Source organism: Trifolium pratense, linkage group LG2, assembly GCF_020283565.1.
Source record: "Trifolium pratense cultivar HEN17-A07 linkage group LG2, ARS_RC_1.1, whole genome shotgun sequence".
Classification (NCBI taxonomy): Eukaryota; Viridiplantae; Streptophyta; class Magnoliopsida; order Fabales; family Fabaceae; genus Trifolium; species Trifolium pratense.
Genome location: NC_060060.1, coordinates 17,075,966 through 17,099,474, shown reverse-complemented (window position 1 = coordinate 17,099,474; position 23,509 = coordinate 17,075,966). Strand labels below are relative to the sequence as shown.

Here is a 23,509-nt window from a genome sequence, read left to right as displayed (position 1 = left end):
AGACGACGTGGTTCGAAAAGTCGCCCCTCGCACAAGAAGCAGAAACAGTGGGCTTAAAAGAAACTATGATTTGGTTAAGGTGATACGGAAGCGTCTAAAATGTCAATCGTAGATTATTACAAGCTAGTGGTTGACGATATTTTGGATTGTTCCATTAATCGAACCGAATTTGGTACTATCATGAAAATGTATCGATCACTTTTATACTTTTATCCAAACTTGGAGATAAGTTTTTATAAAGAGACAAACAAATTGTATCCCTCATTATTTAGCAAAGACATCAAAATTATATGCCGATCTTATTTCATCTTGTATTTTTCCCATTATAACGAATATATTGATATAAATTTATTATTGTAAAAAACAAAATAAAAAAAACATTTAATGTGAGTTTATTCGATAGATTCATCGTTTTTATTTTTAGTGTGGTATTTAATTTTTTAGTTTAAAGTTTAGACTCGAAAAACAATATTGAGAAAAGTCACGAGTGACGACTTGAGTTGAAAACAAGTTAGAGAGAGAGAGAGAGAGAGAGAGAGTGAAGTGAAGAGAATGGCGAGAACTTCTTCTTCTTCTTCTCCTTCTTCTTCTTCTTCCATCACCAAGGATGCACAAGACCTTCTCCGTGCACTTTGGTCTGCATATTCCGCTACACCTACAAATCTCAAGGTTCCATTTCTCTTATCCTTTTCATTTCATTTCTACATAATTAAATCTCTACTTTTCCCTAATCTCATTTTCTCTCTTCTTTCAGATCATCGATCTCTATGTCGCTTTCGCTGTTTTCACCGCACTCCTTCAGGTACCTAGTACTCCCCTCAATTTCTTCTAGATCTATCGTTTTTGTTTGATTATCGTTTTTCTGATTCTGCATTTGTAGTCTTCAATTTCAATTGATCTAGATTTTGATTGTTAATTATATGAAAAAATTGTGGTATTTGACTTTACTCCTGTTGATTTAATTTATGATCTCTGTATATTTTTCTGAGAGTAAGCCACCAAATTAGTCCCCGACTTTGTACAATATTTCAAAAAGGTCCTTCACTGTGTCAAATTTTACTCGTATTAGTCTTTCAAAGAATATGTTAAGGACTAAATTGATAGTAAGTTGATAAACTTAGGGACCAAATTGATATAAGTTGTTAAAATACAGGGACTTAATTGAAAACAAGTGGTTAAATATAGGACCAACTTGACAATTTAATAGAGTTAGTGACCTATTTGAGATTGTCTACAAAGTCAGGGACTAATTTGATATGATGGTTTACTCATTTTCTTGTGGTTTTTTTGTGTGGATATTATGCTGTTTTTAAAAGACATTTCTTAGTTGTTTGAGGTAAAGAAATTAATCTGCATGTATGTCTTGTATGAGTAGGTGTTTTTGAACTGTTAACAATCCTTCATAGCATAGATTGAACAAAGGTAAGGTTATGTTTAGGTGAGAAAAACAAGCTGTTAAATACTACCATTCTGTAAACTTTGCCTTATTTCCATAGTTTAATGGAAACATCGTGAAACTGCAAGTTTCAATCATCCGTAATTATCTCTTGGGTTTTAAATGTAGCGAGCTGCTAGTGAATTAGTTAGTTACTTATAGCTCAATAATGACATTCAAACATGTCGGGATAGTGGAAACTCAGTTCTACCGAATCTGCTTTATTTTCATGTACCTACTCTAGTAGGAGTATATTTATCTGGTTTCAAACTAACCTAGAATCATCAAAAACCCCCTAACTTGTTTGAGGTCAAGCAATCAAATATCCTAAAGGGCGGTAATACCATTTAATTTTAACAGAACTAACTTGTTAATCTATAATTAATATATTTAAAAGATCTAAAGTTGTGCACCTTAATTCCTTCCACTTCCTCCTTCCTTTTTTATAAAGCCCTCCCCTCCTAAACTCCCAAACCAACCCTCATTCAATTCAGATCATGAGACATTGGCGTCACTTTGATTGCTAACTCAAAGTATTGCTACCACCAAACACAATTAAACAAACTGAACCCTATATTGCTAGAAAGACTGTATTAGAGATGCACAATCACATCATCTGATATGCAATAAAAAAAAGGAGATTCCAAACCCGAGAGATTTTAGAGCTATGAATTTATAAACTTACAAACTTTGTCAGCTTTTAATCTCTGTCATGTTCTTTCAACTGAAAAAATTGCATCTTTTGCTATTTTTGTCCTCAACAACCAATGTGAAAAGAGATTTATAGATCCCAACATGATCCCCTTCATTGTTGTCTCTTGGGGAACAAAAAAAACTAAGCCATAGGGATATTATTTATGATATTTTTTTCATGAAAAATAAAGGCAAGTGGGGTCGCGGATAGCCTAAATATTGCTTAGTTTGAAAGACAGACTAATCTAGTGCAATGCACAATTAATATATGGTTGTTTAAACAGCTCCTTTTCCCCTTGCCCATATTAATCATTTTCTTGTAAGATACAGTCTCTTTTATGTCAAATATATTATTGTCAGAGTGTTTATCACATTCTCACAGTCCCTTCCAATAAGCATGGAAACTACTTAACTGTCGGAGCTATTTTCTCTATTTCCAAGTGATTTCCATGAGTGTGAGACGTAACAATGCATATATATGTAAGATGTAGACAAAGGCCTTCAGAGTTCAGTAAATTTGCATTTAAAGTCCAAATTGTAATTTAAATGGAATGATATTTCTGTGGGATTTAAGCGTGAACTAAATGCACTTATTTTATGTGTGTTTCTGCATAACCCTTGCTTTACATCTAGTAGGTAGGGATGAAGAATTTTACTTTTAACATAACCCTTGCATTACTGGATGGATACTCTTCCACTTTCTAGTTTAATGAGTTCTTACTTTTAACATATTCTTAAAAATTGCACAATAGGAAAAAAAAAAATTCAATGAAGGTTTGAGATCGGTTATTAGGTTAATGTTGACATTACATGAGCTTGTTAGTTGTTAAAACTGAAAACTTACATTTTTTTTCTTTGTGAACAGGTAGTTTACATGGCTCTGGTTGGAACATTTCCATTTAACTCCTTCCTTTCTGGAGTACTCTCTTGTGTGGGGACCGCAGTTTTGGCCGGTAAGTGTCAATGGTCCATTACATTGTCCAAGTTAGGATGTTATGCTCATTTATATACCAACTTACGGTTATTTCTAAACCAGCTAGATACATGTACACAAATTTAGTTATACTTATTGTCCTCCTTATCTTTGCTAATCATCCTTTATTTTGAATCAGTTTGTCTCCGGATCCAAGTCAATAAAGAGAACAAGGAATTCAAGGTAAACATTATTCTCTTGTCTAATTTGATTTTTGTCTTGATGTATACAAGTCAAATTCATGGTAAACACTGTTTAACTCGACAAAACAAAGACAAAGCAAGAAGGAAAGGAAATAAAGCAATGATGTGTTGTCTGCATATTATTTTCTTCACTTGATATATTCTTACTGATAATTTGGTCCTCTGTCCTGATGCAGGATCTTGCGCCTGAGCGTGCTTTTGCTGATTTTGTTCTCTGCAATGTGGTGCTTCATTTGGTGATCATCAACTTCCTCGGTTAAATTGGTTTGGTGTGGTTTTGTTGTTTCGAAGAGAAAGATAATCATGGGATGATAAAAATCCAATAGTATTGTATTTTTGGGGATTTTGTTTTGAACATAGAAATGCTAAATATTTTGTTATCTTTTAAAACTACCATTTTAATGATGAATTACAGAAGGTGAACATGGATATCTCAACCTGAGTACTAGACCAAAAACTCTGAAATATATGCCTTGGATAAGCGGTGAATTTGGCAAAATTAGAGCGATGCTGTGGTTTTGTTGAAAAACTGTCAACATTACTTTGGTACACCTAGTTCTGCCAAATTCACCGCCAATACAAACTCACTTGCTGTGTTCAATCCTACGGTGGCAAAATTCTATTGAATTCAATTGATGTTGTATACATTCACGTGAAAGTGAGTGTAAAAGTCACGTTTGGAGGTGAAAACTACAAATTTTAGGTTCATGTTAGAATAAAGTTTAGAGGCAAAATTGATTTTAATTGTGAACTTATAAACTTCAAAATCAATTAGTATTTAGAATATATTTTTTGAAGAGACTGAATTCAAACATGCACCAAGTTGTCTAATGATTTTCTTTAATAATCTAAGTATTTATAATTGCATTTTGAAGAGACTACTAAAAAGATATATGGAGCAGAAAAAGCTCTGTCGGTTCCATGAGATCACCGTGGGTGATGAAAGTGGGTTTTTTTCCTCCCTCGTGATTCATGTGGTTTTATGATATATATACTCCATGTCTTTATTGACCAATAATAGAGAAACTCAAGCACCTTAATAATAGTACTAATGGGAAATCACATAACTAATGTGAAATCAGAATTGTCCTCAATAGTAATATGATTATTCAACTTAGAAAGAGTCAATTTATAGGCATTCTATCCCCATTTCCTTGTTTGACAAATACTTTTGTAATATGAATATAATAACTAGGGTGTACATGAGTTGAATTAATCAAGAAGGTCTCAATATCTTTACCCACTAACAATGAGCTACTTGTCATATGATCAAGAAAAGATGATTTAGGAGTATCATACCCTTTCAACCTTATACCCTTTCAAATTTCAATGAAGAAATCTCCTAGCTAACAAAAAGTAAATTTTCTATTTTTGATTCAGATTAAAAAGGAAAATTTGTATTTAATTATTTTCCAATTTTTTAAGTACTTTTCATTGAAAAAAGTTGTGGTATTAAAGTCAATGTTTATATATAACTAGTACTAGTATAAGACTATATACAATGGTTTCAACACCAAAATACCTTCAACACCCATTTTTTCACTCCACATCATTTTCTCTTTCTTCCACCTAATCATTCAACACACATTCAACTTTTACCCTCTCCAATGGTTTTTCTATTCAACACCCTACCCCACCACTTTCTCTACCCCACCACTTTCTATTTTATATTCTTATTTAAATTTAAATTTTTGTTTTTATGATTAAATAAAATTATAATTATCGATTAAAATTAAATTAAAATAATACACTTAACAAAATTTATTTAAATATTTTTTTTATTTTCTTAATTTAAAATGCAATACATCACACAAATAACGTAATTAGTACGATACAAATTAACTTAAAATGCAATACAACACACAAGTTACGTAATTAATACGATGCAAATTAACTTAAAATACGAAACAACACACAAATAACGTATAGAAGAATTGTTGAGATCCATTTCACTAAAAAAAAAGATTAAAACTTCAAAAGAAAGACTAATTAGAAAGATAATAATAGATTAAGATAGTGAAAAATTTGGTTTTTTTCTGTGTCCAAATGAAATGAACCAAGTCTCTATTTGTAGAGAAAAAAAAATCACGAATTTTAGTAAAAAAATAAAAAAATAAAAAATTAATTTGCAATGAGATAATTGAGTTCAAAGGATAAAAATCATAAAAATCCACCGGACCAATCAGCAGCAGCCACGTCGCTGCCTTTTATCCAAAGCAGCTTCTCTCTCCGCGTTGAAGAAGAAGCCACGCGTGCTGTCTGCGCGTGTTGCACACGCGCCTGTCTGGCCGAATCATGAAGCGCCAGCTGTCCCCCATGACAGCATTCAACACAGTTGAATATCTTCATCACCTCTTTCATCCACATCAGTTTAAACACTTCCCTTGCAATGGTTTCAACACTTCCCTTGCTGTTGAAATACACATTCAACACACCATTGTAACTAGTCTAAGTTTAGCCATCATATCCCACACAAAAACTATTTGTGTATCACACATTTAACCAACTATAAATAAACCAAAACAAAATAAACCAAACCCAAATATTTTATTTATTTTTGTAATTAAAATTTAGGATGAAAAGTTTAAGTATGTTTAGATAAACAACTTATTCATAAATTCTCACAAATAATGTCACAAAACTTACGCCAATAAATGTTCAAATAAATTAATCAAAACATATCCTTAAATACTTAGAAACATATTTATATTTATCTCCTTTAAAAACACTAATAGAACTTGAATTAGACCTCTTATAATTACTTCAAAACAGCTCCATACTTCAAAAGAAATACTACTATTTAAATTTACCTTCATCACATATCATTGATACTTCAAAAAGAAATATCAATTGAAACAAAAAAAAATCCATCCATCACAAACTCCATTAAGCTTTGGATACTTAAAATGGTATTTATTTGTGTAAATGAAATGACAAATATCAATAAAATTTATACACAACTACAAGATTTCAGATTAATTAGCTAGTTTATGATTTATGAACATTAAAATTGTCTTTCACCCAATGATTAATTAAATCAATGTCATCCATAGTCCAAACTTCAAAATAAATACTTTTTATAAAAAAATGGCAACTAATTTTATCCGTCCATCACAAAACTCCATTAAACAATCCCCACGTGTCAAAAAACAAAATCTCAAAATCGATTGGTTCCAATAGTGGCAAATTACCCCACAACCCCCCAATCCAAAAAGACAATCCTACCCTTTTCAGTCACTCATCGTCACCCTTATCCCTCTTTCTTTTCTTTCTTTGTTTCTGATTTTTCTTTGTACAACACAATACAAGAAAAGAAGATGACCGATTCTTTCGTTCACTATGCGTCACACAATTATTACCGCCACACAAACAACAAGAAAACTATGTTCATCACTTCTACACCGTTTTCTTCTCCTTCAACCGCATTTTTCTCACCTCCCAAACCTTCTAAACCTCTTCTTCGTTCTACTCTTTATCTTCGATCTTCAACTTCTACTTCTTCTTCTTCTTCTGTTACTTCCACTTCTTATTCTAATCTCGCTTTCAATATTAAATCTAGAGATAATAAAAACACCGTTGTTTCTGCTAATATGACTTCTTCTGTTTCTTCCAGAACTTTCCTCAATGCTCAGAATGAACAAGGTAATAATTACTCTTAATCCTTTAACACCATTTCACTTTCTTTTTTTAATTTTATATTAATTAAGAATGATAACATGATTATTAAGTTTAGTTCATCAATTACCATAACTAGTTATTCTTTCAGTTTTTTTTTTTTTTATTTAAATTAATTAAGAAAACATGATTATGAAGTTTAATTGCTTACTTGATGAGACTATTTTTGTGTTTTTATTTTTTATTTTTTACAATATCCAACACATACACGGACACCAGACACGATACAGACCGATATGTAGAAACAATATGTGTAGAAACCGATAATAATAGCAACCGATAATAATAATTTTGGAAAAATAGAAGTGATTGAATATAACTATACAATTTTGTAGCACCGACACTTCTGATAAAAGAGGTGTAAGGTGTGTGTGTACCGAAACATGTGATTACATTCGATTAAGTCATTTTCTCAAATTTTGACTGGTGTGGATGTATTAGTGTCGGGTGGTGTTTGTGTCGATGTTAGTGCTTGAATAAGCTAGCTGATTGAATTTGTAGTGTTTGGTAAAATTAGCGGTTGGACTAGCTTATAAGTATGACAATTGGTAGTGTTTGGTAAAATTAGCGGTTGAACTAGCTTATAAGTATGAAATAACATAAAGAAAGATATGTTTAATTAATATTTAATTTTTTTGAAGTAAGATGACATGGGTAAAATTGGAAGAAAAAATGATAAGCTATAAGCTACTTGAAATAGCGTTTGAAAGATAAGCTATAAGCTTTTTTTGAAAAACTGTTACCAAACAGGTCTTTTTTAGCCAAACGAGCTTATAAGCTATAAGTTAGCTTATGTGTCTTCCCAAACAAAACGCATACACGGACACTAGACACGATATTGACTGATACATAGAAATCAATGATGGTTTTGAGAAAATAGAAGTGATTGAATATAAGTAAATGCTGATGTGGTTGTTTGGCAAGTGTTGGTGTTTGATGCCAGAGACAAGTTGAAGTGTCAGTGTTAGATATTATATATTGTTTTTTGTGTTGGTAGGTAAAGTTATTGTTGTTGAAGTTGATTTCTGTTGATGCTGATTGTTTTATGTTAATAAAGAATAAGATTAAATTGGTTTGAAGTTTGTTGCTGCTTCTTTTTTCTTTATGTGTATGGTTTGACTATTGTTAGCAAAAATTGGGGCTAAGAGGGCATTTTTTGTTTGTTTGTACATAATTTTGTTTTTGGTTTCATTATTTAAATATTGAAGATTGATTATTATTATTAGTATTAAGTTTTTGTCATATTGATTTGTTTGTTTGCAGATGTTCTTTCTGGAATAAAGAAGGAAGTAGAAGCGGGAACTTTGCCTCCCAGTATTGCTGGTGGTATGGAAGAATTGTATCTTAACTATAAAAGTGCAGTAAGTTTATAATCCGATGTCTTATCTTATGTTTGTAAGTTTTTAATTAAAGAAGTAGACCATTAATATGTTTTTCTGTGACTAAATTATTTCTTGTATTTTGTGGGATAAGACATTAGTTTACCCATGATTCACCGTGGAACTGAAATCCCAAAATAGCTATGTTTAAGTTTGGAGATATCTGTCATCTTTTTTTTTTTTTAACGGCAGGAGATATCTGTCATCTGTTCTTGTTTAGTGGATATACTTTGATAATTTCCCACCTGGCTTGGTGTAGATATACTTTAGGATAACTAAAGTAGTTGAGTCAAGCTTTTTTTATAGTCCTTCAGTTTAATGTTATTATTAAGCTGCAATTAATTAATTAATATATTAGTTCCTCTTTTCACCCAGTGACTTAGTTCCAATTCCTTTTGTATGCAACTATATTTCAGGTTATTAAAAGTGGAGATCCCAAATCAGATGAGGTTGTATTGTCAAATATGACTGCTTTATTAGATCGCATATTTTTGGATGTGAAGGTATGTTTGAATTCTATTTGGTAACTGTTTCGATGCATTCAGAGTCTTTGATTTTTGATATTTTCATATCATCTCACATCTATGCACATTTAATTTTGTTATAGTTTTGTGTTATGAAATTCCATGCTAAAAAATTGGTCTGATTTTTAACAGGAGCCTTTTGTCTTTGAAGCACACCACAAAGCCAAGAGAGAGCCTTTTGACTACTACATGTTTGGTCAAAATTATATCCGTCCCTTGGTTGATTTCAAGTGAGTTACAAGCAATAATTTATACTCTTCCTTCTGCTGGCATTGATCAGTTTAGTTTACTTATTTGGCTTTGTTGTTCATCGGTTTACAAAATTGATTAGTCACATTTCACACGTGGATATTGCTCATTATTAGTAGATTTGTTTTACTACAATAAGCTAAGGTTGTGGTGAGAACTATAATATATGCGTGCATGGGTTGTCCTTAACCCATAGGATTATGGTTTGGGGGAAGTGAACACTTAACAGGCAATCTGCATGTAGTGGTCTTATGGAAGTCTTCATGTTGAACATGAGCTTTTGAAGCTAATGGTTATCGGGAATGAATATCGATGTAATTTTGATTGTAACCCACTTGGGTTGGTGCATTGGTATTGGCTTGGGACCTGGGAGTGTGCTCCTCTTGAGGTCTGAGGTTCGATTCTCTCTGGCGCCAATTTGGGTGGGCTAATTTAGCTTCTTCAAAAAAAAATGTAATTTTGATTGTGAATGTTCTTATGTTTCATCCTGTCTTATGTTGCACAAGTGAAAATGCTACATCCTGTATGAATCATGGGGATTCTACATCCCAGAATTTATTTAAGCAATTCATCATTCTGGTTCTTTTGCTTGTTAGTAGTTAGTGATGTTCTGCAATCATATTGAATGTAAGACAACTCACATTTATGCTAAGGGGGAAATTTCTTTAGAAATAGAGCAACAGGTGGAGCAATTATATGTATATGTTAATACATGAGGGTATCACATGGATAGGAGCAATTATGATGAAGTGCTCTAATTACAATATGCACACGTAGATGGAGAATAAAATAACAAATGGGAGAAGCTAGATGCTACCCTGCCTCAAAGCCTAAACCTCCCAAATTTTCTTTCACAGATCCATACTCCTGTTTTGTCGAACTTCCTACATCATATTGCCATCCATTCCTCACTTCCATCACCCTCTTCTCCATTGTCCTATGGCCATGTGTCCATTCATTACGCACTGCAATGGGGTGCCCATCAGTATTCAATTACATTTGTGCTTAGTTGGAAGTTGCTCATGGTTAACCATAGGATATAAATGATAAAATAAAACCAAAAAAATCTATGATCTCATTGGAGTTATGCCTTTGCAGATTTTGACTACATCTTACCAGGATTCATCCTCAGTTTTCTTTGTGCCCTCAAATGGAGATCTCTTATGAATTTATGATGTATGCAGGCAGGATGACACTTGTTCAGCTTTTGCTCCCTAGTTATGAATATATCTGTATGTATGTATGTATGTACTAGAAGTAGGCTTTGTGTCGCGCTTTGAGAATTATAATGCTGGCATCTAGCAATCTGTATACCCCATTCATATGCATGCTAATTCTTAAATGTGATACTTTTTCTGCAGCAATTCTTTCGTTGGCAACATGCCCCTTTTCGTTCAAATGCAAGAACAACTTAAGCAGGTGCCAATTTCTAATATGCTTACTTTTACATTGTAGTATTATTCATTTGCTTACTGTAAAATATTGGTAGAACCTTCTTTTTTCCCCTAGAAAAGGTAAAGGGCATAATAGAAAGTCAAATATTCCACCCTTACAGTATGGAATATTGGTAGAGCCTTTTAAGATATATGGAATTTATGTATTTTTTATTTTTTGATTATCATGGAATTTATGTACGTGATGTGTAAAAGTTACCCCCCCGAACCATTCTTAAGACCACCAAGCTCTCTCAAATGAGTTCTATTTTTTCTGCTTTTGAGATACACTGGGGGATTAATCTCCTCCTACTCCCCTTTTTGCGATGGTGGGTCAATCATGTCTTAAAGTGGTGGACAAGATGCAAAATAACCTTGTTGTTTATTTTAATAAGCTACCATGCTAATTATGTCACACCCTTTTTTTTTTTCACCAAGTTCTAAGGTTGGTATATCTATGCATAAGGTTGTGACATATATGGAGTTTATGTATGTGATGTGTAAAAGTTCTTCTTAAAGTGGACTATGCAAAATAACCTTGTTATTTATTTTAATATGCTACCATGCTAATTATGTCACACCTTTTTTTTTAACAACAAAGCAATCTTAAATCTAGACTGTGGTAACTGACCCAAATCATGTGACTATTGTTTTCGATATTTCACTGGTCTTGAGATCATGTGACTCTTTATTGTTTTCGATATTTCATTGGTATTCAGATCAGTTTCATTATGAAAGTATGAGCTATGAACTGAACTTAATTGCAATTCTGCATTACTATTATACTAGAACTAGAAAACAAAATTTACCAGTGTAAGGTTCCTCTTGTCACAAATATGTCTAGAATTTGTGGAAGTTAGATACTGAGTTGTTGATGCTATTGTTTGTATGTCTAATTTTCCCCATTAAGCAATACTTATCACTTCTATGTCAATGTGAAAACTGACAGAATATTCACCACCTCTCATGAAATGTCAATCTTGATTCTGATTTATGGTTCTTAATTCTTATGTATATTTTCCCTATGTTTACATTTTCGTAGATGTAGGATTATTGATTTAAAGATTGAAAAATTACTGCAGGGACACAATATTATCTTGATGTCAAACCACCAAACTGAAGCAGATCCGGCTGTTATTTCGTTGCTGCTTGAATTGCGACTTCCATATATTGCTGAAAACTTGGTAAAATTTGCATGTGTATTGTATGACTAATTTAATGTACAGTCTGTTCTGCATATTTATAAATGCACAACTAATTGTGTTCTGCCTTTTGTTCTACAGATTTATGTAGCAGGAGATAGAGTTATAACCGATCCTCTATGCAAACCCTTCAGTATTGGCAGGTTCATTTTATTCTTATTTTTATGAAATTTGAGATTTAAGCTGTCATATTTCCTAATTTAAATGAAGTTGACTGGAACTCTGTAATTACATTTTTTATTTATGTAGGAATCTGATCTGTGTTTATTCGAAAAAGCACATGCTTGATGATCCAGCACTTGTAGAGATGAAAAGAAAAGCAAATACACGAAGTCTGAAGGAAATGGCTACGCTTTTAAGGTGTATATATATACATACTGATTTATAACCAGATGACTGCTTTCATTTTTTATTCCAATTCAGGCTGCAATGCATCATTTCGAGTGCATGTGTTCTAGAATTCTGAAAACTGATATGGTTGAATCTCAATCTTAAAAGGAAAGAGTGTGTAATACAGTTGATATGTTCCCTTTAGATAGTATCTTTTGTGTAATAGTTGTTGACTTGTTGATTGGTCAGATATCCATTATATTGATGTTACCATATTAAATGTTAATGTACTGTTCAACAGGAGTGGATCACAAATAATTTGGATTGCCCCAAGCGGCGGTAGGGATCGACCAGTTGCCAACTCCGGGGAATGGGAACCGGTAAGTTCACTTTCTTGTAAAAGTAAAATGTAAAAGTGCATTATAGTTTCAGTTTAATCAAAACTTGCCACATCTTAGATTGATCCTACGATTCATATGCGGAAACATAATATCATTAACTGGGCTACTGCTTCCATAAGGGTATTCCAGCTGTCCAGCTCATGTTATTTTTATTTCATTTATTATTTTATATGCTTATAGAAAAGTATAAGAAAGTATGTTAGAAGCAGATAGAATGGGAGCCATGTCTAATACTCTATTTAAGCATAATCAGTTGTTTGCAAAGGCTGCTTAGTGACCTTTTTCACTGAAAATTGTGGAAATGCTATTCGAATTCCAGTGTGTTATAATAACAGCAAAGCCTTGTATCATACGGTAGAATTAAGTGCATGGATAATTCATTACGGATGGTCTGGGAAGGGGTTAGAAATGAAGTCCCGGTTTGGCTCAAATGTGGAATTCTTTTCTGCTGCACCATTTTATTATTTAGTTGGTTTAGCGTTGAAAACCAAGTATGTATGTTAAAAATTTTATTACCTTATGATTTGCTTATCATGAAAACAGATAACTGATAACGATTTCTATGCTTATTGAGCTATCTTTATTCTCTCCTGGTTGTACTCTTAAGTCAGATTATTGTTATGTGCAATATATTAATCCAACGTTTAAGTTTGTGAATCTGATCTATTATGTGGTATGATTGTAAATATTGTTCAACAGTTTATTTTTCTTTCTTTTGCTTGTAGTTGTATAAAATAATGAACATCGAGACTTATGTCACATGGTTAATAATCCCAAGTGTATAATACAACCAATTCTATGATGCCATTAAAAAAAAAAAAACCAATTCTGTGATATTTCCGTACTGATTATGATTTTTCCATGCTTATATGAGGCATTCAGGCACCCTTTGATCCTTCTTCAGTGGATAATATGCGAAGACTTGCCGATCATTCAGGTCCCCCAGGTCATATCTATCCTTTGGCAATATTGTGCCATGACATAATGCCCCCTCCACTTAAGGTACAGGGTTCTTTCCTTCGAGAGTTGGCCCTGATATTTTTTCCTCTTATTTTTATTGACACCATGTAATTTCTCAGGTCGAAAAAGAAATTGGGGAGAAAAGAATCATATCCTATCACGGGACTGGGATATCAGTTGCTCCAGAAGTAAGCTTTTCCAATGCCACTGCTGCTTGTGAAAATCCTGAAAAGGTAAGGAGATTTTGATCCACTTCAACTTCTATAGATCTTTAAATTTATCATTGTCATCGACTCTACATCAATTTTTTCTGAAAAGTCACCTATTGTCATTCTGTTATCCTTGAAGTGAGAACATTTAACTGCTTAAGAATGCTATATTGCTATGTAACTTGACACTACTTATAAAACACTAAGTACAGATTGTGTCATTTTGTTTTTGTTGTTTTAGTTTATGCTGCACACTTAAATTACATGTAAGCTTTTAGGCCTATAAAGAGGGACTTGGATACTCCACAAAAAGAACAGTAACTTATGTGAACCTATGAACCCTCTACCGAATCTGAGTGTTTAATATTTGCAAACATTTGTAGTTTACAAAAATTCAGTCAAATTTCTTGTTATGTAATGACTAATGACTAAATGATCTATGTAAATTGTAAATTAACCCGACATTCAGTATCCTTGGGTCTTATGCTCAAACTTGCTAATGTTTTTGACCCTTGGACCTCGGTGTTCTGAGCTTAAAAAATAGACAGGGTGGTTTCATACTTCATCATCCGTTAGATTCTTTGACGTCTTTAATTTGATTATTGAAATATGGAGTCTGTATGGTGCAGGCTAAGGAAGCATACTCAAAAGCCTTGTATGATTCTGTGACTAATCAATATGATGTGCTGAAGTCTGCCATACACGGCAAAAAAGGATTAAAAGCATCAACTCCTGTAGTTTCTTTATCGCAGCCATGGAAGTAGTTCAGATCTGAATCTTTTTTGTTACACCTTTCTCTGATTATCAGGTACGATTCTTTTGATGTAGGAAAATGCAATCCTAATACCACACATCTTGTAGGTTAGACTTAGGAAAGTTTCTCATTATTGTTGGGGTAGAAAATTCTGTTAGATGATTATTAGATGGGATGCTTGTTTTCGTTGTACTACAATTTATCATTGCTTTAAATATCAATCTTCATTTCTAGTAGCATTTTTGCTTGAATTTTTCATGGCTGAAGGCTCCAATTTCTTCCTTTTTTAGATGCAAGTTACAAAACGTTGGTCAAATAATCCAACTGATTGATCCCATGATTAGCTTGATGGAAGTTTCCCGTCAGATATATTTTCATTTTCATGTTCTTGTTTGCGCTTACCATTGTCAGGAATCTGTTTCCGAACGTTCCAAATCAGCTGCTTACTGTACAGGTCCCTCTTAGCTCCTTGTAACATCCAGTCCATTGACTGATAAGAGACTAAATATAATTTTTTACCAATTATTTTTGTATCAGTATTTCTTTTGGCTAGCTAAATAGATAATAGCTAATTTTCCATTTGTAGTTTTGAGTCAAATTTGTTCCATTATAGATGTATAATTGTTAATATTAGAACCTTTTCTTCATAATAATCCAATTATTCATTCAAACGTGCCACAGTATATAAGTAAGTCAAAGTGCAATTGGAAGAAAATGTATGTTGTCAGAATAAATAAAAGTGGTGCATTTTCTGTGTTGCTTATGTCTATTTTGCATTGATGATGGTTATATGTGTAGGGTGGAAATAGGTCAAACAAGACAGTTTTCTAGTAATACAGTAGCCTAACTTCTTTTTTTTGTTGAATGATGAAGTTTGGTTGTTTGAATGATAAAGTTTATTTTAGGTCTTAAGTGATATTTTCAGGGATTTGACCTAACCTAAAATATTGCTAATTCTTTCTTATTTTGGTAATAAGATCTTATATGTAAATGAGTTTTATAGAATCGATAATTATGCTTAAATCTTTAAATAGGTTTATACACTTTTTTAACTATATGATTTTAGTATACTATTGTTCCAAAATAGCATTCTTAATATTTCCAATTGTGTATATATATCATGAACAATCACATAACTTAACACACCACACAATGCAACGCGCGGAACGCGTTCCGTGCGGAACTGCGGAATGCGCGTCCGATGCGGAAGCACGGGTATCCCACTAGTTGCAATAAAAATTGAACATAGAAGTTGCACGCACGGGTATCCCACTAGTTGCAATAAAAATTGAACATAGAAACGTGAACATATTGCTATGTAGGTTTAAAAGGTTTATTGAGGTAATCTAAAACATGATTTCTCTATCTAAATTGGGTCTTAATTTATTTGTTTAATAGTTAATCCTTATTAGACATGAACTATTTCCATTCTTAAAAAAGTTGAACCGTAAGTAGTATCTGGAACAATATCAAGGAGATTGGAGATTGAAATTGAACCAACCATCTCTTTCTAAAAATGTTCTGTTGTTATTGCTTGATAAGATGCGCACATGGCTATTCATTTCTGCCCAAACAAAGATATAAATAAATTTATTATCTTTAGGTGAATGACATAAAGAACATGTCTAGCTTTTTTTGTTTGCTTTATTTGAATTTTTGCAAATAATTTGGTATGCTTGTGTTGTGTGGTTCATCCCTTATTCTTCAGAGCAATTATTCAAAATGGCCTTCAATGTGTTATTATTATTATTATTACTGCTCTCAATGATGCTACTAGTCAACAGAACCAGAACCACCAAAATGTACTATAATTCAAGAACACTTGTCCTATACTGCTCCTAAGTCTCATTATTGAATTTTGGGGACCTGCCTAGTGATGTGCTGAAAAAAAATGGGACTTTTCCTTTAAGTTATCTTGCTATAGGGTCGGGTATACTTGCTAAATCCGTGACATGTTGACCATCAAATTTTTATACATGTATTTTGTACATTATATTTTGAATGTTCTTTCAATTTTATTTTAATATATATGTACTTCAATATTAATACAGTGCATCATGTCATCTTTCATTAAAATATCCATCTCATTTCTACTTCACCTTTCTACTTGTGTCACAAGAGAGTGTAAAATGATGGAATAAATAAACTTGTCGGTGCCGGGTCTCGAACTGAGTACCTCTAGGCTGAAGAACAAATCCTCAACCAAGTGACTTCTAAGAAAACAGGAGGAATAAATAAACTTCTACTGATAATTAATATATTAATTCATAAATAAGTGAAGTCTAACTTAATAATTGTTCTACTTCATAGGCACTGTTTGGTAAGTCCAATAAGCTAGCTTATAGCTTATTGAACTAGCTTATAAGCTTGTTTGAAAAAAATGTGAAGTGTTTGGTAACGAGCTTCTCTAACTAGCTTATAGCGTTTTTTGAGATGCTATTTCAAGTAGCGTATGAGCTTATAGCTTATAGTTTTTTCATTTTATTCCATATTTACCCTCATTAATTTTATTTATTTATTTTTTAAAAATTATAATAACTACCACTAACACTTACCAAAAAAAAAAAAACTACCCACTACCCACATATTTTTATGTCATTTTGAACTTACAACAGCTAAATTTGCCAAACACTTTAATTTTATTCTACTAGCTTTTCAGCTATAAGCTACCAGCTATTAGCTATTAGCTATAAGTTAGCTTTTCAGCTATAAGCTAGCTTATCAGCTAGTTTATGGCTTATTTTTACCAAACAGAGTCATAATCATATTAACATTCTCTCAAACTCATTAAGTGAAACTTATTAACCACTTGATCCAATCACTTGATTTCATATATAATAATTATTTGATTGAATATCAAAGGTTATTATAATTTGGCACATTTTAGACAACATTTACTTATATCATTCTATATAAATTAGAAAATTAACCAACTTGATAGTACAATTTAAGATATCACATGTGTCCCTTGTCAGTTTTATGCTTCTAGGCTAGGCCAATTTTGAGTCACAGTCATTTTACTACGTATGGTAGTACGATCAATGTCCCACACCACAGCTACAAGTTAGTGTTAAAATAGTTGGAACCAACACAGCCCTATCATGCTCAATAAGGCCAATTTCTTTCTACTTTGCTACTGTTTTCCCATACGATATACATCAAGAAAAGGGTCCCTTTGAAATTGGTATCCACTCCATTGTTTTGTTGTGCTTTTGTATGGTTTCTTTTATAATCACATAACGACATGTTTTTTTTTTTAATAAGTTAAATTAGCCCGTCTAAATTAACATCATAGAAAACTGAACATAAGACTTTAAGGAGGAGCACACTCCAAAGTCTCAAGTCAATACCATCAAACCAACTCAAGTGGGTTCGCATAACGACATGTTCAAAGTAAGATATTATAATACAAACAAAATATTCATTTATATTCACTTTAACATTACATATTTACATTTTTATTTTTTTGGTTCATGTAAATATAACGTAGTTGATTATTCAATGAATTTAAAAAATCCACTTAAATTTATAAATGAAATCGAATGGAGTAAGTTGTTTACGAAAACATAGTTAACTGGTCCCCATTGAATCTTAGGTAGCGTTACGACACTGCTTATAACTGTATAATGAAGTTTAGGATGCTGTGATTTTGATACTGTAGATATTACATAAATGAATAGTTTAAGATTGCATGCACGAGGGTCCCGAATAACGTCACATTGTCACGCAGTGATAAAAATAATATTTTATTACTTACGATCACCAACGAAGGTTACCAAATCTTTGTGAGGAGTGTGCAACAGTGCATGCATGTTCCTTTCAGGAGCCAATACATTTTCTTTATTTATGCAAGGACAAGGACTCAATACATTGACACCAGCAAAATTTATAATACCGCATATCTAACACACGATGATACTATAGGGGCAGGGGAATTGAATTGTTTGGTTATACTTTTGAGACTATGATAATACATTTTGACATGTTTGTATTTTGTCGTTATTCTTATGTTTTAGAGTTGGAACTTTGGAAGTTGGGTGTTGAGCATATTTAACGTCCTAAAATCGGTTTGTAAGATGATGATTGTCTCTGTTTATAAATTCATGTTCATGTTATTATTAGTATGTTGATATAATGACAGGTGATTCGATAGTGGAAACCATATAGTAGGTGGTTCAAAGGATCTTAAGAGATTCTAGTACTATTTTAAAATTGAAAGTTGAGTCTAATTCAACCATATAAATATGACTTGAAATGTGATAATTGTAAACTCATGTTTAGATCATCATCTCACATTAAATATAATTGATTTTTTATTCAAAGTGGACCGAAGAGATTGACTGAGTTTACCGAACAAGTTAGGTAGCACTACAAGCACTTTGTTGCCTCAAAAGTGGAGTAGTACCTGCAAATACTTTGACGATTAAGTCGGTATAAAAATGAGTGTGGGTAGAGAAGTTATGAAATAGAAAACGTGTGCGTACATTTTCACCGAGGTTGTCAACGTATTTACGGGAATGGACTGTCTCTATTGGAAATTTCACTGGATTCTCTCCGGTTGTAATATCCACCACTCACTTTCCAATTTTTTATTTTAAAAATTCTTTCTTTTATTTTTTTAAGGGTTCAGATTTGACTTGAGGGATTTTTCAGGGAGACAATCCACGATCTCCGTATTTACGGGGGAGGGAAGAGTATGAGGGAGAATGCGTTGACTCAGAGTAAACATTAATATTCCAAAAGGAATGTGAATGTGAGCCTTTCGAAAGACCTTGAGTGGATTGGACATTTCAAATTTCTGACGGGTTGGACCTGTTTAATCCGAAATAATTTTGTCTCAAGAGAATTTGAAATCTTTGTTACTTTCAATTAATTGTTAGCCTAATTTTTTCTATATAACCACAAATAAATCATTTGCATTCAATAATGTTCCGGTATACATAAAAAGTCTCATATCGTGAGGGTTTATATAAAAGTAGTTTATATACAACATTCACACATCTCATCCATCGAGACACTTTTTACATATGAGACCAATTACCGGTTTCATTCAAGTGAAGCTATTGCACCATATGAATGTGACTCAATATAAATCGTCAAGCAAACAAGCAAACATTACGCTTTAAAATGCGACCTAAACATTCTAGTAAGAATTAGTATCATAACTTATCTAAATGATCAAAGTTATTTGTGAAGCTACTTGAGTCTCAAAATTACAATTATTTTCTATAAAAAAAAATATTGTGACCTTTTGTGATATTACTCTAAATTAAGAATATTTTAAATGAAATCGACATAATTGTGAGAATCTCACACGAATAAAAAAAGGTATAACAATGGAATGGGAAAAAAATGACATGACAAGTTCTTAGTAACTTGTTGTATATAAGGGTGATTTACTCGATGAAAAAGAAAATTAAAGCATAGTTATGTGCCTATAAAAATGTAATTACTGTAACTTTGTCAATTTGCAGTACACTAATTGTCGATTGCTTTTAGAAAAAGTATGATATATATCCTTAAAATAAGCTGCTTTTGGACTATTAACCTATATAAAAAAAGGTGGTTAACCAAAATAAAATTGGGGGTGTAATCAGTCAAAAAGGGGAGGAATAACTTGACATCACTAGACTCTTTAAATCACTTCAATAATTTTTAAAAATTGATTTTCCTCGCGTTAAAGAATCAGATAAGTAGTATGAATTTTTTTTTTTTTTTTGAAGAAAGTAGTATGAACTTCCCCAATATAAATTATCATGTTTATGCCGTGTCGATTCAAGACATGTAACACTACTATTTGCCACACACTCAACGAGGGTAACAATTGTACGGATTGTTTAGCCAAACTTGGAGCCTCTTCAGATTCTAATATAACGATTCACGCATCTCCCCTAAAAGGTCTCTTAGACATTCTCTGGAGCGACGCAACTGAAACTTTTTTCCTTAGAGAATAGTTTTCTTTTTTCTCTTTTTGTCTTTTGTTTTTTATTAGCCTCGTAACAAAAAAAATATGAATAAAAAATTGAAACAATTTTTTTAAAAAAAACTTTTTATATTTATTACACAATCGAAAATTTTCATTTTATATCATTTCCTACAGTTATTCTACAAAACAAATAACAACTGCTATATTATTTTTAAATTTAAAAATATGAAGAAAAGAAATATAAATATTTAATGTCTATTTGATGCGCATGATAGAATAGAGACAATATATGAAAAAAAATAAAATAAAAAAATGAATAATAACATGATAAGATAGTGAAAAGGATAGCCATTAATGTTTGGTGCACACACGAGTTGAAAGGTCATAATCTTTTTGTTTTTTTTAATCGGATGTGAGAGCTTGTATGAGTGAGAGGCAGAAACTCGTTGGAGAAGAGGAAGTTCGCTGAATAGAGGATATAACGTGTGAGAAGGTTTGTGGAATCCTATCAGGTTGTTATCTCAAGGGTCAATAATATAAGATTAAAAACGAGTTTAATTTATCCTTTTCTTTTGGAGCACAATAATATGAGATGATTTATCATATTCCATCTTTTCATCGTGCGCATCAAGTAAAAAAAATTACAAAAATTTAAGTGAGTTGAGTTATGAGAATCATCAAAGTCAGTGCATATCTCAAGATTCAAAGAATGTTTTTAAAATACTTACAAATCACCGACTAAAGAGGTCCTCACTCCCATGACCCTATTTGTGTTTATACTAGTCATATTACCACCATATAAAATACATTTTAAACCCACATTTTTCCGAGGCTCTGTGCAATAGCTCATGTAAGTAACTTATGCACAAAGCCTTCCCTGCTCACGATAGCGAGAGTTTGAACCTACACTTTTACAAAATTGGATCTTCTACTATCCTTTATGTTTTGTTAACCCTGCTGCTCTTCATTCAATGAATGATAATAAAAGAAACATTTTTAAAGAGAGAAAAAGTATGAATGAACAGTTGAAATGATAGCAACATAGACAATCGGAAAAGATAAGCCGGAGAGGATTCAAATCCCACTCTTAATATATAGGATATAAAGTCAATTCCTTGATGATAATTCATTTGAAGAATCACTCCATTGAGAAAATTCTTGCTCTCAACTTATTTTGTTTTTATCTGAAATTAACATCAATCAACTTGATCTTAAAATATTCCCATCAATACACTTGGAGTATGAGGAGAGGTGGATATGGAAACAAGTAGCTAGGGACACTTTGAAATATATTGGTTGTACAAAATCTAAGGGAACACACGATGCTATTGAGTTGTCTCCTTCAGTACGTACCATGAATGAACCCCACCTCTTCTCATTCATTTTGTACACTCAACTCTCAAATCATACATATGCTTCATATTTTTTCAAAATGATAATCATGCATGCTATACATTATTATCAATACATAAGTTATCAACATTTATATGCAATCAGCAAAACAGGTTGGTTAACTCTCATCTCAAAAGATAAATGGATGGATGATATAATCTAATAAGTGATCTTTGAGTGAATATTTTTCTTAGCTCTATTGAATTCCTCAAATTATTTGATAAGATGGTTGGGACCTCTCTTTCAACTTAACTAAGTATAAATTATTTAATCGCGAGATACAACATTGTTCATTGTAATTATACACTTGATTCGATTAGACAAAAAAGAATTCAAATTATTAATTAGACAGATTTTTTTAATTTGTATCGGACAATCAAAATCTCAAGTATGGCAATTTGCATTATTATCCATCAATGCTTCACTTTCCAGTCACATCTACTATCTATGTCAAAATTACCAGGAGGAGCAACATGAATGGAGTTAGAAATTGTTGTCATGTGGAAAAATATCTTGATATGAGGATTTGATATGGCATCAAGATGGACCCTTATGTTACCAACTTACGTACCGGGGCAAAAACTATTGATTAATCATCTTTATCTATCTATCTATGTAGAATGAAACAAATGAAATCAGAATCCGTAAATAAGCCAAATTAAAGATTGGTTATAAATACGAATTCAAGTTATATATATTTCAACCTCTTGTCCGAATTGATTTGTCAAAACAAATGACAATTGAAAGGTGTTTCCCAAAGACCCTACATCATCCAAGAAATGTCGTACTAAAGATGATTATTAATCAACAATTTACGTGGAAGTTTTTTTTAGGTTGATTTAAATTTTTTAGGCGATTTAGTGGATAGATACTGGTGGTGAAAATTAAAATAAAATTGATGGAGTGTTTTTTTTAATGAGAAAATTACTAGAGACATACGTGACCAAGTTAAACCACACAAAAGTGTACCATTCAACTCAAACGGTTAAAGCAAATAAATAAGCAACTCATACGTGGTCTAGAATCAATCCAACATATAAAAAGAACCAGCGCAAAAGTAAAATCACCATAAGCACAACACAGCGTATCCACATACGGACACGAAATCAAATTGCAAAGAAATAAGAAATGAATCATAACTTTTATGAAACTCACTTAAATGCTGTTAGAATCATTCTTGTATCATACCAATTTACATCCTTAATTAACATGAACAAAAAATTTCTTAGATGCATCAATTCTATAATTTCTAAAGTTGTTATACAAATTATGTAATAACTAATAGGAGTAAGTTATCAGGTTTGGTCTAATGGTAAAAATTTTGTATAATATGCATGATGTCCTGAGTTTGATTCTCATGCTTTATTGTAAACTAAAAAAAATTATGCAATAAGAGTGAAAACTAGCTAATGTTTTAAATCTATATTATATATATGGCATAAACTTTTCTTTCTTTTTACACCAAAATATATATATTCCATAAGCTAGAATTTAAAAATAAATTCAAAATTTATTATAGCTAGAATATTCTGATTCTCTTATTTTTCACTCTAGTCCTCTAGCTGATAAGTTGTTGCCTTGTGTGCCTACATTTTCCCACTCTTGCCTTGCCATATTGTTGTAGGCTGTAGTTGTTAAAGTTATATTTTCGTCCCACAGACCCACACATCATAGCTTAGCAATTACCTGTGTTGTCCTTTGCTTCTAATTTTGGACTATATTTTCATATACAGTAACTCCTATATGTCAGCCATCATAATATTATTGGTTA

General features: G+C 32.1%; 2 protein-coding genes across 2 annotated transcripts; both read left to right on the top strand.

The window, feature by feature from the left end:
* Positions 1 to 467: 467 nt before the first annotated feature.
* Positions 468 to 3,741, top strand: LOC123911229 (dolichyl-diphosphooligosaccharide--protein glycosyltransferase subunit DAD1). Its single transcript, XM_045962601.1, has 5 exons — positions 468 to 669; positions 755 to 802; positions 2,994 to 3,081; positions 3,241 to 3,284; positions 3,481 to 3,741. The coding sequence occupies exons 1-5, from the start codon at positions 553 to 555 to the stop codon at positions 3,562 to 3,564; spliced, it is 381 nt and encodes a 126-aa protein (XP_045818557.1). The 5' UTR covers positions 468 to 552; the 3' UTR covers positions 3,565 to 3,741.
* Positions 3,742 to 6,526: 2,785 nt separating this feature from the next.
* On the top strand, positions 6,527 to 15,183 carry LOC123905604 (glycerol-3-phosphate acyltransferase, chloroplastic). The gene is made up of 13 exons (XM_045955273.1): positions 6,527 to 6,946; positions 8,243 to 8,340; positions 8,775 to 8,861; positions 9,015 to 9,112; positions 10,493 to 10,550; positions 11,647 to 11,748; positions 11,848 to 11,909; positions 12,016 to 12,126; positions 12,398 to 12,476; positions 13,380 to 13,499; positions 13,577 to 13,690; positions 14,296 to 14,474; positions 14,711 to 15,183. Exons 1-12 carry the CDS (start codon positions 6,622 to 6,624, stop codon positions 14,428 to 14,430), a joined length of 1,389 nt encoding a protein of 462 aa, XP_045811229.1. The 5' UTR covers positions 6,527 to 6,621; the 3' UTR covers positions 14,431 to 14,474; positions 14,711 to 15,183.
* Positions 15,184 to 23,509: the final 8,326 nt, after the last annotated feature.